Consider the following 17,040-nt stretch of genomic DNA (forward strand, 5'->3'; position numbering starts at 1 on the left):
GAGAATTAAGAAAATTTGATAATAGGAGTAAATTAGAAAGTTGCTTAAAATTTCATGCTCAATCTGAATCACGAAAGAAAATTTCTTTCATGTAATTAGCAAGAGTCCATGAGCTAGTGACGTATGGGATATACATTCCTACCAGGAGGGGCAAAGTTTCCCAAACCTCAAAATGCCTATAAATACACCCCTCACCACACCCACAATTCAGTTTTACAAACTTTGCCTCCGATGGAGGTGGTGAAGTAAGTTTGTGCTAGATTCTACGTTGATATGCGCTCCGCAGCAAGTTGGAGCCCGGTTTTCCTCTCAGCGTGCAGTGAATGTCAGAGGGATGTGAGGAGAGTATTGCCTATTTGAATGCAGTGATCTCCTTCTACGGGGTCTATTTCATAGGTTCTCTGTTATCGGTCGTAGAGATTCATCTCTTACCTCCCTTTTCAGATCGACGATATACTCTTATATATACCATTACCTCTGCTGATTCTCGTTTCAGTACTGGTTTGGCTTTCTACAAACATGTAGATGAGTGTCCTGGTGTAAGTAAATCTTATTTTCTGTGACACTCTAAGCTATGGTTGGGCACTTTGTTTATAAAGTTCTAAATATATGTATTCAAACATTTATTTGCCTTGACTCAGAATGTTCAACTTTCCTTATTTTTCAGACAGTCAGTTTCATATTTGGGATAATGCATTTGATTTAATCATTTTTTCTTACCTTCAAAAATTTGACTCTTTTTCCCTGTGGGCTGTTAGGCTCGCGGGGGCTGAAAATGCTTCATTTTATTGCGTCATTCTTGGCGCGGACTTTTTTGGCGCAAAAATTCTTTTCCGTTTCCAGTGTCATACGTGTCGCCGGAAGTTGCGTCATTTTTTGACGTTATTTTGCGCCAAAAATGTCGGCGTTCCGGATGTGGCGTCATTTTTGGCGCCAAAAGCATTTAGGCGCCAAATAATGTGGGCGTCTTATTTGGCGCTAAAAAATATGGGCGTCGCTTTTGTCTCCACATTATTTCAGTCTCATTTTTCATTTGCTTCTGGTTGCTAGAAGCTTGATATTTGGCATTTTTTCCCATTCCTGAAACTGTCATTTAAGGAATTTGATCAATTTTGCTTTATATGTTGTTTTTTCTCTTACATATTGCAAGATGTCTCACGTTGCATCTGAGTCAGAAGATACTACAGGAAAATCGCTGTCTAGTGCTGGATCTACCAAAGCTAAGTGTATCTGCTGTAAACTTTTGGTAGCTATTTCTCCGGCTGTTGTTTGTATTAATTGTCATGACAAACTTGTTAATGCAGATAATATTTCCTTTAGTAAAGTACCATTGTCTGTTGCAGTTCCTTCAACATCTAAGGTGCAGAATGTTCCTGATAATATAAGAGATTTTGTTTCTGAATCCATCAAGAAGGCTATGTCTGTTATTTCTCCTTCTAGTAAACGTAAAAAATCTTTTAAAACTTCTCTCCCTACAGATTTTTAAATGAACATCATCATTCTGATTCTGATGACTCTTCTGGTTCAGAGGATTCTGTTTCAGAGATTGATGCTGATAAATCTTCATATTTATTTAAAATGGAATTTATTCGTTCTTTACTTAAAGAAGTACTAATTGCTTTAGAAATAGAGGATTCTGGTCCTCTTGATACTAATTCTAAACGTTTAGATAAGGTATTTAAATCTCCTGTGGTTATTCCAGAAGTTTTTCCTGTTCCTAATGCTATTTCTGCAGTAATTTCCAAAGAATGGGATAAATTGGGTAATTCATTTACTCCTTCTAAACGTTTTAAGCAATTATATCCTGTACCGTCTGACAGGTTAGAATTTTGGGACAAAATCCCTAAAGTTGATGGGGCTATTTCTACCCTTGCATGCTAATAATTTTATCTGTGATGCCATTTTTGATATTATCAGAGTTGATGTCAGGTTTATGTCTCTAGCTATTTTAGCTAGAAGAGCTTTATGGCTTAAGACTTGGAATGCTGATATGGCTTCTAAATCAACTCTACTTTCCATTTCTTTCCAGGGTAACAAATTATTTGGTTCTCAGTTGGATTCTATTATCTTAACTGTTACTGGTGGGAAAGGAACTTTTTTACCACAGGATAAAAAATCTAAAGGTAAAAACAGGGCTAATAATCGTTTTCGTTCCTTTCGTTTCAACAAAGAACAAAAGCCTGATCCTTCATCCTCAGGAGCAGTTTCAGTTTGGAAACCATCTCCAGTCTGGAATAAATCCAAGCCTGCTAGAAAGGCAAAGCCTGCTTCTAAGTCCACATGAAGGTGCAGCCCTCATTCCAGCTCAGCTGGTAGGGGGCAGGTTACGTTTTTTCAAAGTAATTTGGATCAATTCTGTTCACAATCTTTGGATTCAGAACATTGTTTCAGAAGGGTACAGAATTGGTTTCAAGATGAGACCTCCTGCAAAGAGATTTTTTCTTTCCCGTGTCCCAGTAAATCCAGTGAAAGCTCAAGCATTTCTGAATTGTGTTTCAGATCTAGAGTTGGCTGGAGTAATTATGCCAGTTCCAGTTCCGGAACAGGGGATGGGGTTTTATTCAAATCTCTTCATTGTACCAAAGAAGGAGAATTCCTTCAGACCAGTTCTGGATCTAAAAATATTGAATCGTTATGTAAGGATACCAACGTTCAAGATGGTAACTATAAGGACTATCTTGCCTTTTGTTCAGCAAGGGAATTATATGTCCACAATAGATTTACAGGATGCATATCTGCATATTCCGATTCATCCAGATCATTATCAGTTCCTGAGATTCTCTTTTCTGGACAAGCATTACCAGTTTGTGGCTCTACCGTTTGGCCTAGCTACAGCTCCAAGAATTTTTACAAAGGTTCTCGGTGCCCTTCTGTCTGTAATCAGAGAACAGGGTATTGTGGTATTTCCTTATTTGGACGATATCTTGGTACTTGCTCAGTCTTTACATTTAGCAGAATCTCATACGAATCGACTTGTGTTGTTTCTTTAAGATCATGGTTGGAGGATCAATTTACCAAAAAGTTCATTGATTCCTCAGACAAGGGTAACCTTTCTGGGTTTCCAGATAGATTCAGTGTCCATGACTCTGTCTTTAACAGACAAGAGACGTCTAAAATTGATTTTAGCTTGTCGAAACCTTCAGTCACAATCATTCCCTTCGGTAGCCTTATGCATGGAAATTCTAGGTCTTATGACTGCTGCATCGGACGCGATCCCCTTTGCTCGTTTTCACATGCGACCTCTTCAGCTCTGTATGCTGAATCAATGGTGCAAGGATTACACAAAGATATCTCAATTAATATCTTTAAAACCGATTGTTCGACACTCTCTAACGTGGTGGACAGATCACCATCGTTTAATTCAGGGGGCTTCTTTTGTGCTTCCGACCTGGACTGTAATTTCAACAGATGCAAGTCTCACAGGTTGGGGAGCTGTGTGGGGATCTCTGACGGCACAAGGAGTTTGGGAATCTCAGGAGGTGAGATTACCGATCAATATTTTGGAACTCCGTGCAATTTTCAGAGCTCTTCAGTTTTGGCCTCTTCTGAAGAGAGAATCGTTCATTTGTTTTCAGACAGACAATGTCACAACTGTGGTATACATCAATCATCAAGGAGGGACTCACAGTCCTCTGGCTATGAAAGAAGTATCTCGAATTTTGGTTTGGGCGGAATCCAGCTCCAGAAATAGATCTGATGGCGTCTCATCTAAACAAGAAACTTCCCAGATATCTGTCCAGATCCCGGGATCCTCAGGAGGAGGCAGTGGATGCATTATCACTTCCTTGGAAGTATCATCCTGCCTATATCTTTCCGCCTCTAGTTCTTCTTCCAAGAGTAATCTCCAAGATTCTGAAGGAATGCTCGTTTGTTCTGCTGGTAGCTCCGGCATGGCCTCACAGGTTTTGGTATGCGGATCTTGTCCGGATGGCCTCTTGCCAACCGTGGACTCTTCCGTTAAGACCAGACCTTCTGTCACAAGGTCCTTTTTTCCATCAGGATCTGAAATCCTTAAATTTAAAGGTATGGAGATTGAACGCTTGATTCTTGGTCAAAGAGGTTTCTCTGACTCTGTGATTAATACTATGTTACAGGCTCGTAAATCTGTATCTAGAGAGATATATTATAGAGTCTGGAAGACTTATATTTCTTGGTGTCTTTCTCATCATTTTTCTTGGCATTCTTTTAGAATATTGAGAATTTTACAGTTTCTTCAGGATGGTTTAGATAAGGGTTTGTCTGCAAGTTCCTTGAAAGGACAAATCTCTGCTCTTTCTGTTCTTTTCCACAGAAAGATTGCTATTCTTCCTGATATTCATTGTTTTATACAAGCTTTGGTTCGTATAAAACCTGTCATTAAGTCTATTTCTCCTCCTTGGAGTTTGAATTTGGTTCTGGGAGCTCTTCAAGCTCCTCCCTTTGAACCTATGCATTCATTGGACATTAAATTACTTTCTTGGAAAGTTTTGTTCCTTTTGGCCATCTCTTCTGCCAGAAGAGTTTCTGAATTATCTGCTCTTTCTTGTGAGTCTCCTTTTCTGATTTTTCATCAGGATAAGGCGGTGTTGCGAACTTCTTTTGAATTTTTACCTAAAGTTGTGAATTCCAACAACATTAGTAGAGAAATTGTGGTTCCTTCATTATGTCCTAATCCTAAGAATTCTAAGGAGAAATCATTGCATTCTTTGGATGTTGTTAGAGCTTTGAAATATTATGTTGAAGCTACTAAATCTTTCCGAAAGACTTCTAGTCTATTTGTTATCTTTTCCGGTTCTAGAAAAGGCCAGAAAGCTTCTGCCATTTCTTTGGCATCTTGGTTGAAATCTTTAATTAATCTTGCCTATGTTGAGTCGGGTAAAACTCTGCCTCAGAGGATTACAGCTCATTCTACCAGGTCAGTTTCTACTTCCTGGGCGTTTAGGAATGAAGCTTCGGTTGATCAGATTTGCAAAGCAGCAACTTGGTCCTCTTTGCATACTTTTACTAAATTCTACCATTTTGATGTATTTTCTTCTTCTGAAGCAGTTTTTGGTAGAAAAGTACTTCAGGCAGCGGTTTCAGTCTGAATCTTCTGCTTATGTTTTTCATTAAACTTTATTTTGGGTGTGGATTATTTTCAGCAGGAATTGGCTGTCTTTATTTTATCCCTCCCTCTCTAGTGACTCTTGTGTGGAAAGATCCACATCTTGGGTAATCATTATCCCATACGTCACTAGCTCATGGACTCTTGCTAATTACATGAAAGAAAACATAATTTATGTAAGAACTTACCTGATAAATTCATTTCTTTCATATTAGCAAGAGTCCATGAGGCCCGCCCTTTTTTTGTGGTGGTTATGATTTTTGTATAAAGCACAATTATTCCAATTCCTTATTTTATATGCTTTCGCACTTTTTTATCACCCCACTTCTTGGCTATTCGTTAAACTGAATTGTGGGTGTGGTGAGGGGTGTATTTATAGGCATTTTGAGGTTTGGGAAACTTTGCCCCTCCTGGTAGGAATGTATATCCCATACGTCACTAGCTCATGGACTCTTGCTAATATGAAAGAAATGACTTTATCAGGTAAGTTCTTACATAAATTATGTTTTTTGGGTACAGTGTCCCTTTAAACATGCTGTGTATCTTAGCTTTGTAACTAGTTAACACTTTTTCTACAGGATATGAGGAGTCAAACATTGTACATTTTAGAAATAATACTGTAACATAAAAGTAGCAGAATTCAATTAACAGCAATCCATACACTAGTAAACCTTTGATTGCTCAGAAACCTATCTCTTCTGAAATTAAAGGTATTGGTGAGGAGTTTGGGTCTTAAAGGGACATTAAACGTTAATTTTTTTTTATAAGCTTAGTAATAAGCTCATTCCCTGCCTTACTCTTTTCATGGCTGCCGCCATGTTAAAATTGTTCTTTCAGAGCATTCTGGTGCTGACGTGTTTGCACTTCAGTTACCTGCAGTGAAAACCTAGGTGCCAAAATGTCAGCACCAATAATTACAGGGGGAAGCAGGAAAATGTATTTGTGTTTAAAATTCTTTTAATTTGGGCAGCCCTGCTTTACAGCATTAGAACATTGTCTTATTGCATTTGATGTCTCATTAACTTCAGCTTTCAGATATGTTGTTTTTGTCCCCCCTTCTGTTTTAGAAAAAGGACCTAATGTTAGCTCATATTTCATCTTCATACAATTTTTAGTTGGCCAGGCCAAACTGTTTTTTAATTAATTTGATTCATGCTGGGTAATATCATTCACACAAGTAATAACAAATTGTTAGGCGTCAATGAAGTATATCATTGTACCAATGTTTTACCATACCTTATCCCTTTTTTGTGCAGGTTTCAATGGATCTGAATAGTGCCAGCGGAGTTGTGCTTCAGGTTTTGACACAAGCAAGCAGCCAAGATTCAACTGTCTTGAAACCAGCTGAGGAACAGCTCAAACAGTGGGAGATACAGCCTGGTTTTTATACTGTTCTTTTGGTGAGATATTTGACAGCTTCTTCCTACTACTAATACTATTACTAATAATACAAAAATAATACAAAAAAAATCACCAAAACAATGTTTACAATCTTTTTTTCCAAGTTGCCAAGCAACAGCTACATGTTACATAATATGGGGCCCATTTATCAAAGTCTGGATGGACAAGATTATGGGTTTAGCTGTGTTGTTTGAGTAGTCATGCAACCAATAGCAAGAGAGCACAACTTGTTAGTCTTTCCAGTCAGATCTGACCAGGTGATGTTAGCCTGCTACCCTAGGTTAAATAGCTGTGCTCTTAAAGGAATAGTCTAGTCAAAATTAAACTTTCATGATTCAGATAGAGCATGCAACTTTCTAATTTACTCCTATTATCAAATTGTCTTTTTTTCTCTTGCTATCTTTATTTGAAAAAGCAAGAATTTAAGCTTAGGAGCCGGCCCATTTTTGGTTCAGAACCTGGGTAGTGCTTGCTGATTGGTTGCTACATTTAGCCACTAATGCTGTATCTGAATCATGAAAGTTTAATTTTGACTTGACTATTCCTTTAAGCCCGCTGCAGACTTCCAAAGCTACAACTTCAGCTTCATAAATAGAGCCCTAGTATAAACAATCATAGTCCCACCCCTTACTCTCTCTCTCCCCCTCTCTTTTGCTCTCTCTCTCTTCCCCCTCTCTTTTGCTCTCTCTCTCTTCCCCCATCTCTTTTGCTCTCGCTCTCCCCCCCCATCTCTTTTGCGCTCTCTCCCCCCCCATCTCTTTTGCGCTCTCTCCCCCCCCCATCTCTTTTGCGCTCTCTCCCCCCCCCATCTCTTTTGCGCTCTCTCCCCCCCCATCTCTTTTGCGCTCTCTCCCCCCCCATCTCTTTTGCGCTCTCTCCCCCCCATCTCTTTTGCGCTCTCTCCCCCCCCCATCTCTTTTGCGCTCTCCCCCCCCCCATCTCTTTTGCGCTCTCTCCCCCCCCATCTCTTTTGCGCTCTCTCCCCCCCCATCTCTTTTGCGCTCTCTCCCCCCCCATCTCTTTTGCGCTCTCTCTCCCCCCATCTCTTTTGCGCTCTCTCCCCCCCCATCTCTTTTGCGCTCTCTCCCCCCCCATCTCTTTTGCGCTCTCTCCCCCCCATCTCTTTTGCGCTCTCTCCCCCTTTCTTTTGCGCTCTCTCTTTCCCCCTCTTTTTTTCTCTCTGAAAATTTATTAAAGGTCCATAATAAAAGCTCTTGTTTATTATATTATCCCTAGCTAACAAAAAAAAAAACACTATAGTAGCCTTAAAGGGTCAGGTTCTGTTATCAAATTTGTCTCATTCTCTTTGTATATTTTATTGTAGAGTAAAACTAGTTAGGCTCATAAGAGCTCAGGAGTGTGCACGTTTCTTTAGTACTCTATGGCATCTTTTTTGCAACATTGTACAACAAAGCTACAAATAATGTTGCAAAAAAGATGCCATAGAGTACTAAAGACACGTGCACACTCTTCCTTCTCTTGGTATCTTTTATTAAAAACAGAAGAAAATTGGAAAGTTGTTTAAAATTGCATGCTCTATCCAAATCACGAGTTGTGTTTTTTTTGTACTTTCCTGCCACTTTAAAATAAACAAAAACAAAGTTTTTTTATGGTTGAAAGATGTATTTGGATCTACAAAAAATAGCTCTCACTGGTGTTTCCAAACACCCCTGGTATGGTCAATTTTTTGCTCCTTCATTCCGCTCCAATCAGTATAGACTTGCTAATTAGACGTGAACACGCACTTCCGCTACCAATGCTGACTGACAGGCTCATGGAGAAACTGGTATCCCATAGCAACATGTATACCAGCTCTGCTAGCGTGTGAGTCAAGTGAAGAAACTGCAATTTAACCATGTCAGGACATTAAACTACACATTTGACTGACTACTACAAGCCCCTTGATTCATATATATTTATGTCAAGCAGGAGGTCTTTTATATATTAATAAAAGAAATCATTACTTGAATTCACAGACAAAGTATGTAAAATTGAAATAAATGTTCAATCTTACAAATAATATAGACTAGCGAAATAACAGAAAATATAAAAAAACAACCACAGACAGGCTGATCTAATTCCTTTTGTTTAGTGCAGCTCCTTTTATACAGAGCGTTATCTGCTCTGAAGATGCTCAACTGGTTTCTATAGCAACCATAGACCGTGCCCGAGTTGTACACCCGCATGGTGGGCCTGGATTCGTGTTTGAGTGATAGCTAGCTCTTCATCCTGCACTTATTCAGACAGAGGGGAAGGGGCTACCTATTTACTGATGTGCGCACGCCCCGAAATAATGTTTAATCATGCAATTCAGTTAATTACAAAAAATAGTTAACCACAAAAATATATTTTTATTTCTCTTGTAAGATGTATCGAGTCCACGGATTCATCCATACTTGTGGGATATTCTCCTTCCCTACAGGAAGTGGCAGAGAGCACCTCCGCTTATTGCTCAAGGAGGTATTAGCTACTCTAGACGATTGTGACCCTATAGTGGTTCCAGAGTAAATGTGTAAAATGGACAGATACTTAGAGGTTCCTGTTTACACTGATGTTTTTCCAGTCCCTAAGAGGATTGTGACTATTGTTACTAAGGAGTGGGATAGACCAGGTATTCCGTTCGCTCCCCCTCCTGTTTTTAAGAAAATGTTTCCCATATCTGACACCATACAGGACTTGTGGCAGACTGTTCCTAAGGTGGAGGGAGCTATTTCTACTATTGCTAAGCATACAACTATACCTATCGAAGACAGTTGTGCTTTCAAAGATCCTATGGATAAAAAAATTAAAGGGTCTCCTAAAGAAAAAAAAATTTCATCAAGGTTTTCTTCTCCAACCTATTGCATGCATTGTTCATGTAACTACTGCAGCTGCTTTCTGGTTTGAGGCTCTAGAAGAGGCTCTCCAGGTGGAGACTCCATTAGAGGATATTATGGATAGAATTAAGGCCCTTAAGTTAGTTAATTCTTTCATTACAGATGCCGCTTTCCAAATGGCTAAATTAGCGGCAAAGAATTCAGGTTTTGCCATTTTAGCACGCAGGGCGTTATGGCTTAAGTCCTGGTCTGCTGATGTGTCATCAAAATCTAAATTGTTTACCATCCCTTTCAAAGGAAAGACCCTATTCGGGCCTGCACTGAAAGAAATTATTTCAGACATCACTGGAGGGAAAGGCCATGCCCTCCCTCAGGATAAAACAAATAAGATGAGGACCAAACAAAATAATTTTCGTTCCTTACGGAACTTCAAGGGTGGTCCCGCTTCAGCTTCCCCTGCAGCAAAGCAAGAGGGGAATTCTGTCCAATCCAAGTCAGTCTGGAGACCTAACCAGGCTTGGAACAAAGGTAAACAGGCCAAGAAGCCTGCTGCTGCCTCTAAGACAGCATGAAGGGGTAGCCCCCGACCCGGGACCGGATCTAGTAGGGGGCAGACTCTCTCTCTGTGCTCAGGCTTGGGCAAGAGATGTTCACGATTCCTGGGCTTTAGAAATTGTGTCCCAAGGATATCTTCTGGACTTCAAAGACTCTCCCCCAAGGGGGAGATTTCACATTTCTCAATTGTCTGGAAGCCAGACAAAGAGAGAGGTGTTCTTATGCTGTGTAAAAGACCTACATACCATGGGAGGGATTCGCCCAGTTCCAAGAGCAGAACAAGGGCTATGTTTTTACTCCAACCTGTTTGTGGTTCCCAAAAAAGAGGGAACTTTCAGACCAATCTTGGATCTCAAAATTCTAAACAAATTCCTCAGAGTACCATCTTTCAAGATGGAGACTATTCGGACTATTGTTCCTCTGATCCAGGAGGGTCAATATATGACTACTGTGGACTTAAAGGATGCGTATCTACACATCGCTATTCACAGAGATCATCATCAATTCCTCAGATTTGCCTTTCTGGACAGGCGTTACCAGTTTGTGGCCCTTCCCTTCGGGTTGGCCACGGCTCCCAGAATTTTCACAAAGGTGCTAGGGTCCCTTTTGGCGGTTCTAAGACCACCGGGTATAGCAGTGGCGCCTTATCTAGATGACATCTTAATTCAGGCGTCGACTTTCCAGCTAGCCAAGTCTCACACGGACATCGTGTTGGCTTTTCTGAGATCTCACGGGTGGAAGGTGAACATAAAAAAGAGTTCTCTCGTCCCTCTCACAAGAGTTTCCTTCCTAGGGACTCGGTAGAAATGAAAATATTTCTGACGGAGGTCAGAAAATCAAAACTTTTAATCACTTGCCGAGCTCTTCATTCCATTCCTCGGCCATCAGTGGCTCAGTGTATGGAGGTAATCGGACTCATGGTAGCGGCAATGGACATAGTTCCTTATGCCCGCCTACACCTCAGACCACTGCAACTATGCATGCTCAAACAGTGGAATGGGGATTATGCAGATTTATCTCCTCAACTGCATCTGGACCAAGAGACCAGAGATTCTCTTCTCTGGTGGTTGTCTCAGGACCACCTGTCTCAGGGAATATGTTTCCGCAGGCCAGAGTGGCTCATAGTAACGACAGATGCCAGCCTGCTAGGCTGGGGTGCAGTCTGGAAATCCCTGAAAGCACAGGGCTTATGGTCTCGGGAGGAATCTCTCCTCCCGATAAACATTCTAGTACTAAGAGCGATATTCAATGCGCTTCAGGCGTGGCCTCAGCTAGCTGCGGCCAAATTCATCAGATTTCAGTCGGACAACATCATGACTGTAGCCTATATCAATCATCAAGGAGGAACACGGAGTTCTCTAGCAATGATGGAGGTAACCAAAATTATCCGATGGGCGGAGGATCACTCTTGCCATCTCTCAGCAATCCATATCCCATGGGTAGAGAACTGGAGGCGTATTTCCTAAGTCGTCAGACTTTTCATCCGGTGGAGTGGGAGCTCCATCCGGAGGTATTTGCCCAGCTGACTTAGCTATAGGGCACACCAGAATTGGATCTGATGGCTTCCCGACAGAACGTCAAACTTCTGCGTTACAGGTCCAGGTCCCAGGATCCCCAGGCAGTACTGATAGATGCTCTAGCAGTGCCCTGGCTTATGTATTTCCACCGTTTCCTCTCCTCCCACATCTGGTTGCCAGAATCAAGCAGGAGAGAGCTTTGGTGATTCTGGTAGCGCATGCGTGGCCACGCAGAACTTGGTATGCAGACCTGGTGGACATGTCATCTGTTCCACCGTGGACTCTGCCAATGAGGCAGGACCTTCTAATCCAAGGTCCGTTCAAGCATCCAAATCTAATTTCTCTGCGTCTGACTGCTTGGAGATTGAACGCCTGATTCTATCAAAGCGTGGTTTCTCTGAGTCGGTTATTGATACCCCATAAGATTTGGCGCAAATATCTTTGTTGGTGTGAATCCAAGGGTTGCTCATGGAGTAAGATTAGGATTCCTAGAATTTTGTCCTTTCTCCAAGACGGATTGGAGAAGGGATTATCAGCTAGTTCCTTAAAGGGACAAATATCTGCTTTGTCTATTCTTTTACAGAAACGTCTAGCAGATGTCCCAGACGTTCAAGCACTTAGTCAGGCCTTGGTCAGGATCAAGCCTGTATTTAAACCTGTTGCTCCGCCATGGAGCCTAAACTTGGTTCTTAAAGTTCTTCAAGGGGTTCCGTTTGAACCTATGCATTCCATAGATATTAAGCTTCTATCTTGGAAAGTTTTGTTTTTAGTAGCTATCTCTTCAGCTCAAAGAGTTTCTGAGTTATCTGCTTTACAGTGTGACTCACCTTATCTTATTTTCCATGCAGATAAGGTGGTTTTACGTACCAAACCTGGATTCCTTCCTAAGGTTGTTTCTAATAGGAATATCAATCAGGAAAATGTTGTTCCTTCGCTGTGTCCTAATCCTTCTTCAAAGAAGGAACGTCTGTTGCACAATCTTGATATGGTTCGTGCTTTAAAGTTCTACTTACAAGCAAACAAAGATTTCCGTCAAATATCTTCATTGTTTGTTGTCTATTCTGGTAAGCGGAGAGGTCAAAAGGGTACGGCTACCTCTCTTTCTTTTTGGCTGAAAAGCATCATCCGTATGGCTTATGAGACTGCTGGCCAGCAGCCTCCTGAAAGAATTACTGCTCATTCTACTAGAGCAGTGGCTTCCACATGGGCTTTTAAAAATGAGGTTTCTGTTGAACAGATTTGTAAGGCGGCGACTTGGTCTTCGCTTCATACTTTTTCCAAATTTTACAAATTCGATTCTTTTGCTTTTTCGGAGGCTATTTTTGGGAGAAAGGTTCTACAAGCAGTGGTGCCTTCCGTTTAAGGAACCTGTCTTGTCCCTCCCTTCATCCGTGTCCTAAAGCTTTGGTATTGGTATCCCACAAGTATGGATGAATTCGTGGACTCGATACATCTTACAAGAGAAAACAGAATTTATGCTTACCTGATAAATTTCTTTCTCTTGTGATGTATCGAGTCCACGGCCCGCCCTGTTTATTTAAGACAGGCAGTATATTTTTATTTAAAAAACTTCAGTCACCACTCCACCCTATAGTTTCTCCTTTTTCTTCCTAGCCTTCGGTCGAATGACTGGGGGGTGGAGCTAAGGGAGGAGCTATATAGACAGCTCTGCTGTGGGTGGGCTCTCTGCCACTTCCTGTAGGGAAGGAGAATATCCCACAAGTATGGATGAATCCGTGGACTCGATACATCACAAGAGAAAGAAATTTATCAGGTAAGCATAAATTCTGTTTTTCAAATGGATATGAAACCCAGATTTTTTTTTCTGTGTGATTCAGACAGAGCATACGGTAGGCATCTGAACACTACATGGCAGGAAATAGTGCTGCCATTTAGTGTTCTTGCAAATGGATACAATTCTTGCAGCACTGCCATATAGTGCTCCAGAAATTGTCTGGCTCCTAAGCATGCGTCTTTTTTTCAACAAGATAGATAATAGATAATAGATGTAAATGAGAAAGTTGTTTAAAACTGCACGCTCTGTCTGAATCGTGAAAGAAAAATGTTGGGTTTCGTATCCCTTTAATATATCTCAAAATGTCTTAATATTCAATAGATGTATATTGATAGAAATATAGATAAGGATGTACAGTCGATCTGTGCTTGGTTGAAAAATGACTAATGTCCCTTTTAGCAATAATGAACCAATGATGCAAATGATCATGTAATGATGAAACCATTGTGTAAAGTAGTGATAAGGAGTTCATGCTACGTCATAATAATTCAATAAGTGTGATGATAGTATTTGCGCTACAGATAATAAACAATATAAAGCAATTATATAATTAAAAAAAAATTCCAATGATTTTTTAAAAACACAGAGCAAAACAATAAATGCGGACTTGTCTATAAATCAGTTTGTCTTAGAGGAAATATGTATTCTACACTATGTGTGATGCATTTACAAATGTGTAAGGACAAATTACTTTAGTTACTGAAGAGAACTAGAATCTTATGTTATGTGTAAACTAATGCATCAGTGCTAAGAATATATGCACTTAGTCTGTAAGAGGCAGCAGGTTATGCAGTCGACTAATGTTACCCTTTTTGACTTGGGTATAACTGGTCACTTTCAAACTGCATAATTATGATACTGAATAGTAAAGAGAAACATAAAGAATACAAAAATATCCCCCCCCCCTCCTAAGCTTTTGTAACAACAACCTACCACCTGGCTTATTATCATGGATAGAAAAATAAAGTTATAACATTGAAGCACAAGTTAGATGGACTCCCTATACCCCAAAATAGTTGATATAACATCTTTAAGGGTTTTGATACTGATGTATGCCACTAATAAAAATATGCTACAACGCATGAATATAAGTGAATAGAATACATGGATATGTCTATGATGATATAATGGAGGTAATGCAATAAATGTTATTATATGCTTTACATTATTGTAAAAAATAGTACAAATTGTCCGTTATCCCTTTTTCTACCCCAGAATTTCCTGAAATTCGCCATAAAAAGCAATGATAATTATTACACAGTCATCTCTAATTTCAAACAAAGCTAATAAACAGATGTTAGAATGAACACAAATATAACCCACTACAAAAGTTAACGGTAAGAATAAGTGACCACACTTGATAAGATCTAAAAAAACCCCAAGTATCTTCCACATAGTGATTTAAGTTAATAAGTACTATGTTCACAAACATTATTTAACTTAATTTTATTAAAGGGACTGTGTACTGTAAAACTGAATTCCCCGTAAAGGGCTTGATTACAAGTGGCATGCTTGACGCAATAACATTAGCAAACAACTTGGTATTGCACGTCCATGGTAAATCACATTTGCCAGAGAAGGGTTAGTGTGGTGTAACTAGCGCTCATATTACAAGCTGAAATTTATAGGTTGTGCTCGAGTGTAAGCCGAAACTGCGCTACAATATTTAGCGTGACTTGAGATCTGAATGTGTGTGTGTGTATGTATGTATATATATATATATATATATATATATATATGTATATGTGTGTGTGTGTGTGTGTATGTATATATATATATATATATATATATATATATATATATATATATACACACACACACACACAGAGTTATATTTAGAAATTTAAATTTAAAAATGAAAAGCTCTTTGTATATAGAGATTAGCACCCATCAGTAGGGATATGAAATTCCTTATTAGCCATGTGAGCAACGTTTCGGGGCTCCTGACTGTTTATCAAGATGACTATCACAAACCATTTTAAACCCAACCGTTAAAATGTTGGCCAATCCCCATCCAAGAAGGGAGGAGCTATATTCCATCATCAGTCTGTATAATATTAACCCTTTACCTCCCATTTAAAGGGGGATGTATCCAAAATTTAAAAACACACTGAGGTGACCATTTACAGACACAAATAGCATATTGACACTTAACCCCCTTAAGCACAAGGCAATTTTTCAATTTCTTTCCCTTAAAGGGCCATGATACCCAAAAGTTGAAGCACATTAAAGTGATTTGGCATAGCTGCAAAAAACTGACTAGAAAATATCACCTGAACATCTCTATGTAAAAAAGGAAGATATTTACCTAAAAAGTTCCTCAGTAGTCAGGACTTCTAAGTAGCAAAAAGGACTTCTAAGTAGCAAATCAGTATGTCTGTCCCGGGACAGCTAAGAGATTGAGCCTCGTGCACTCTCATGTTATTTCCCTTTTCAGTTTAAGGAAGTTTACTATGAAATCTCAGGAGAGTTAAGTGAAATCTCATTAGATCACAGTAAAAGAGTTTGACATCAGCACTGTTGATGCTGATTGGCTGCTGTTCATTTCTTTTTTTTTTTTTTTTACCTGCAGCAGACAGCAGCTGAGTATAACTTTTTACACAGAACTTACTCTGCTGAGCTGAGGAGATTGTGAGGTAAAATATCTTCCTTTTTTACATAGAGATACTCAGGTGATATTTTCCTGTCAGCTTTTTACAGTTAAACTGCATCAGTTTCAAGTGATTTAGCATAGGTGTATTATGTCCCTTTAAGGACCATGGCTATTTTTACATTTCTGCGGTGTTTGTGTTTAGCTGTAATTTTCCTCTTACTCATTTACTGTACCCACACATATTATATACCGTTTTTCTTGCCATTAAATGGAATTTTTAAAGATTCCATTATTTTCATCATACAAAATATGATTGAAAAAATGGAAAAAAACACACTTTTTCTAACTTTGACCCCCAAAATCTGTTGCACATCTACAACCACCAAAAAACACCCATGCTAAATAGTTTCTAAATTTTGTCCTCCGATTAGAAATACCCAATGTTTACATGTTCTTTGCTTTTTTTGCAAGTTATAGGGCAATAAGTACAAGTAGCACTTTGGTATTTCCAAACCATTTCTTTTCAAAATTAGCGCTAGTTACATTGGGACACTGATATCTGTCAGGAATCCCTGAATACCCCTTGACATGTATATATTTTGTTTAGTAGACAACCCAAAGTATTGTTCTAGGCCCATTTTGGTATATTTCATGCCACCATTTCACTGCCAAATGTGATCAAATAAAAAAAAAATCACAAACTTTTTCACAAACTTTTTCACAAACTTTTTCACAAACTTTTTCACAAACTTTTTCACAAACTTTTTCACAAACTTTTTCGTTTCTCACTGAAATTATTTACAAACAGCTTGTGCAATTATGGCACACATAGTTGTAAATGCTTCTCTGGGATCCCCTTTCTTCAGAAATAGCAGGCATATATGGCTTTGGCGTTGCTTTTTGGTAATTAGAAGGCCGCTAAATGCCGCTGCGCACCACACTAGTGGTATGCCCAGCAGTGAAGGGGTTAATTAGGGAGCGTGTAGGGTTAATTTTAACTTTAGTGTAGTAAACAACCCAAAGTATTGATCTAGGCCCATTTTGCTATATTTCATGCCACAATTTCACCGCCAAATGCGATCAAATAAAAAAAAATCGTTCACTTTTTCACTAAGTTAAAGGGACATGAAACCCCAAAAAAAACAAAAAAATATCTGATGATTGATAGAGAATACAATTTGAATCAACTTTCCAATTTACTTCTATTATTTAATTTGCTTCCTTCTCTTGTTATCATTTGCTGAAAGGTTTATCTAGGCAAGTTCATGAGCAGCAGTATA

At 39.4% G+C, this 17,040-nt stretch overlaps 1 protein-coding gene across 1 annotated transcript in view; it reads left to right on the forward strand.

Annotated features, from left to right (window-relative positions):
• IPO11 (importin 11) overlaps nucleotides 1-17,040 on the forward strand; it is a 950,863-nt gene that overhangs the window by 30,278 nt on the left and 903,545 nt on the right. The window contains exon 2 of the mRNA XM_053701321.1: nucleotides 6,340-6,483. Coding sequence (XP_053557296.1) covers nucleotides 6,346-6,483 — 138 coding nt within the window. The 5' untranslated portion in view covers nucleotides 6,340-6,345. The remainder of the gene's footprint in view (nucleotides 1-6,339; nucleotides 6,484-17,040) is intronic.

The sequence above is a fragment of the Bombina bombina genome, chromosome 2 (assembly GCF_027579735.1).
Source record: "Bombina bombina isolate aBomBom1 chromosome 2, aBomBom1.pri, whole genome shotgun sequence".
Taxonomy (NCBI): domain Eukaryota; kingdom Metazoa; phylum Chordata; class Amphibia; order Anura; family Bombinatoridae; genus Bombina; species Bombina bombina.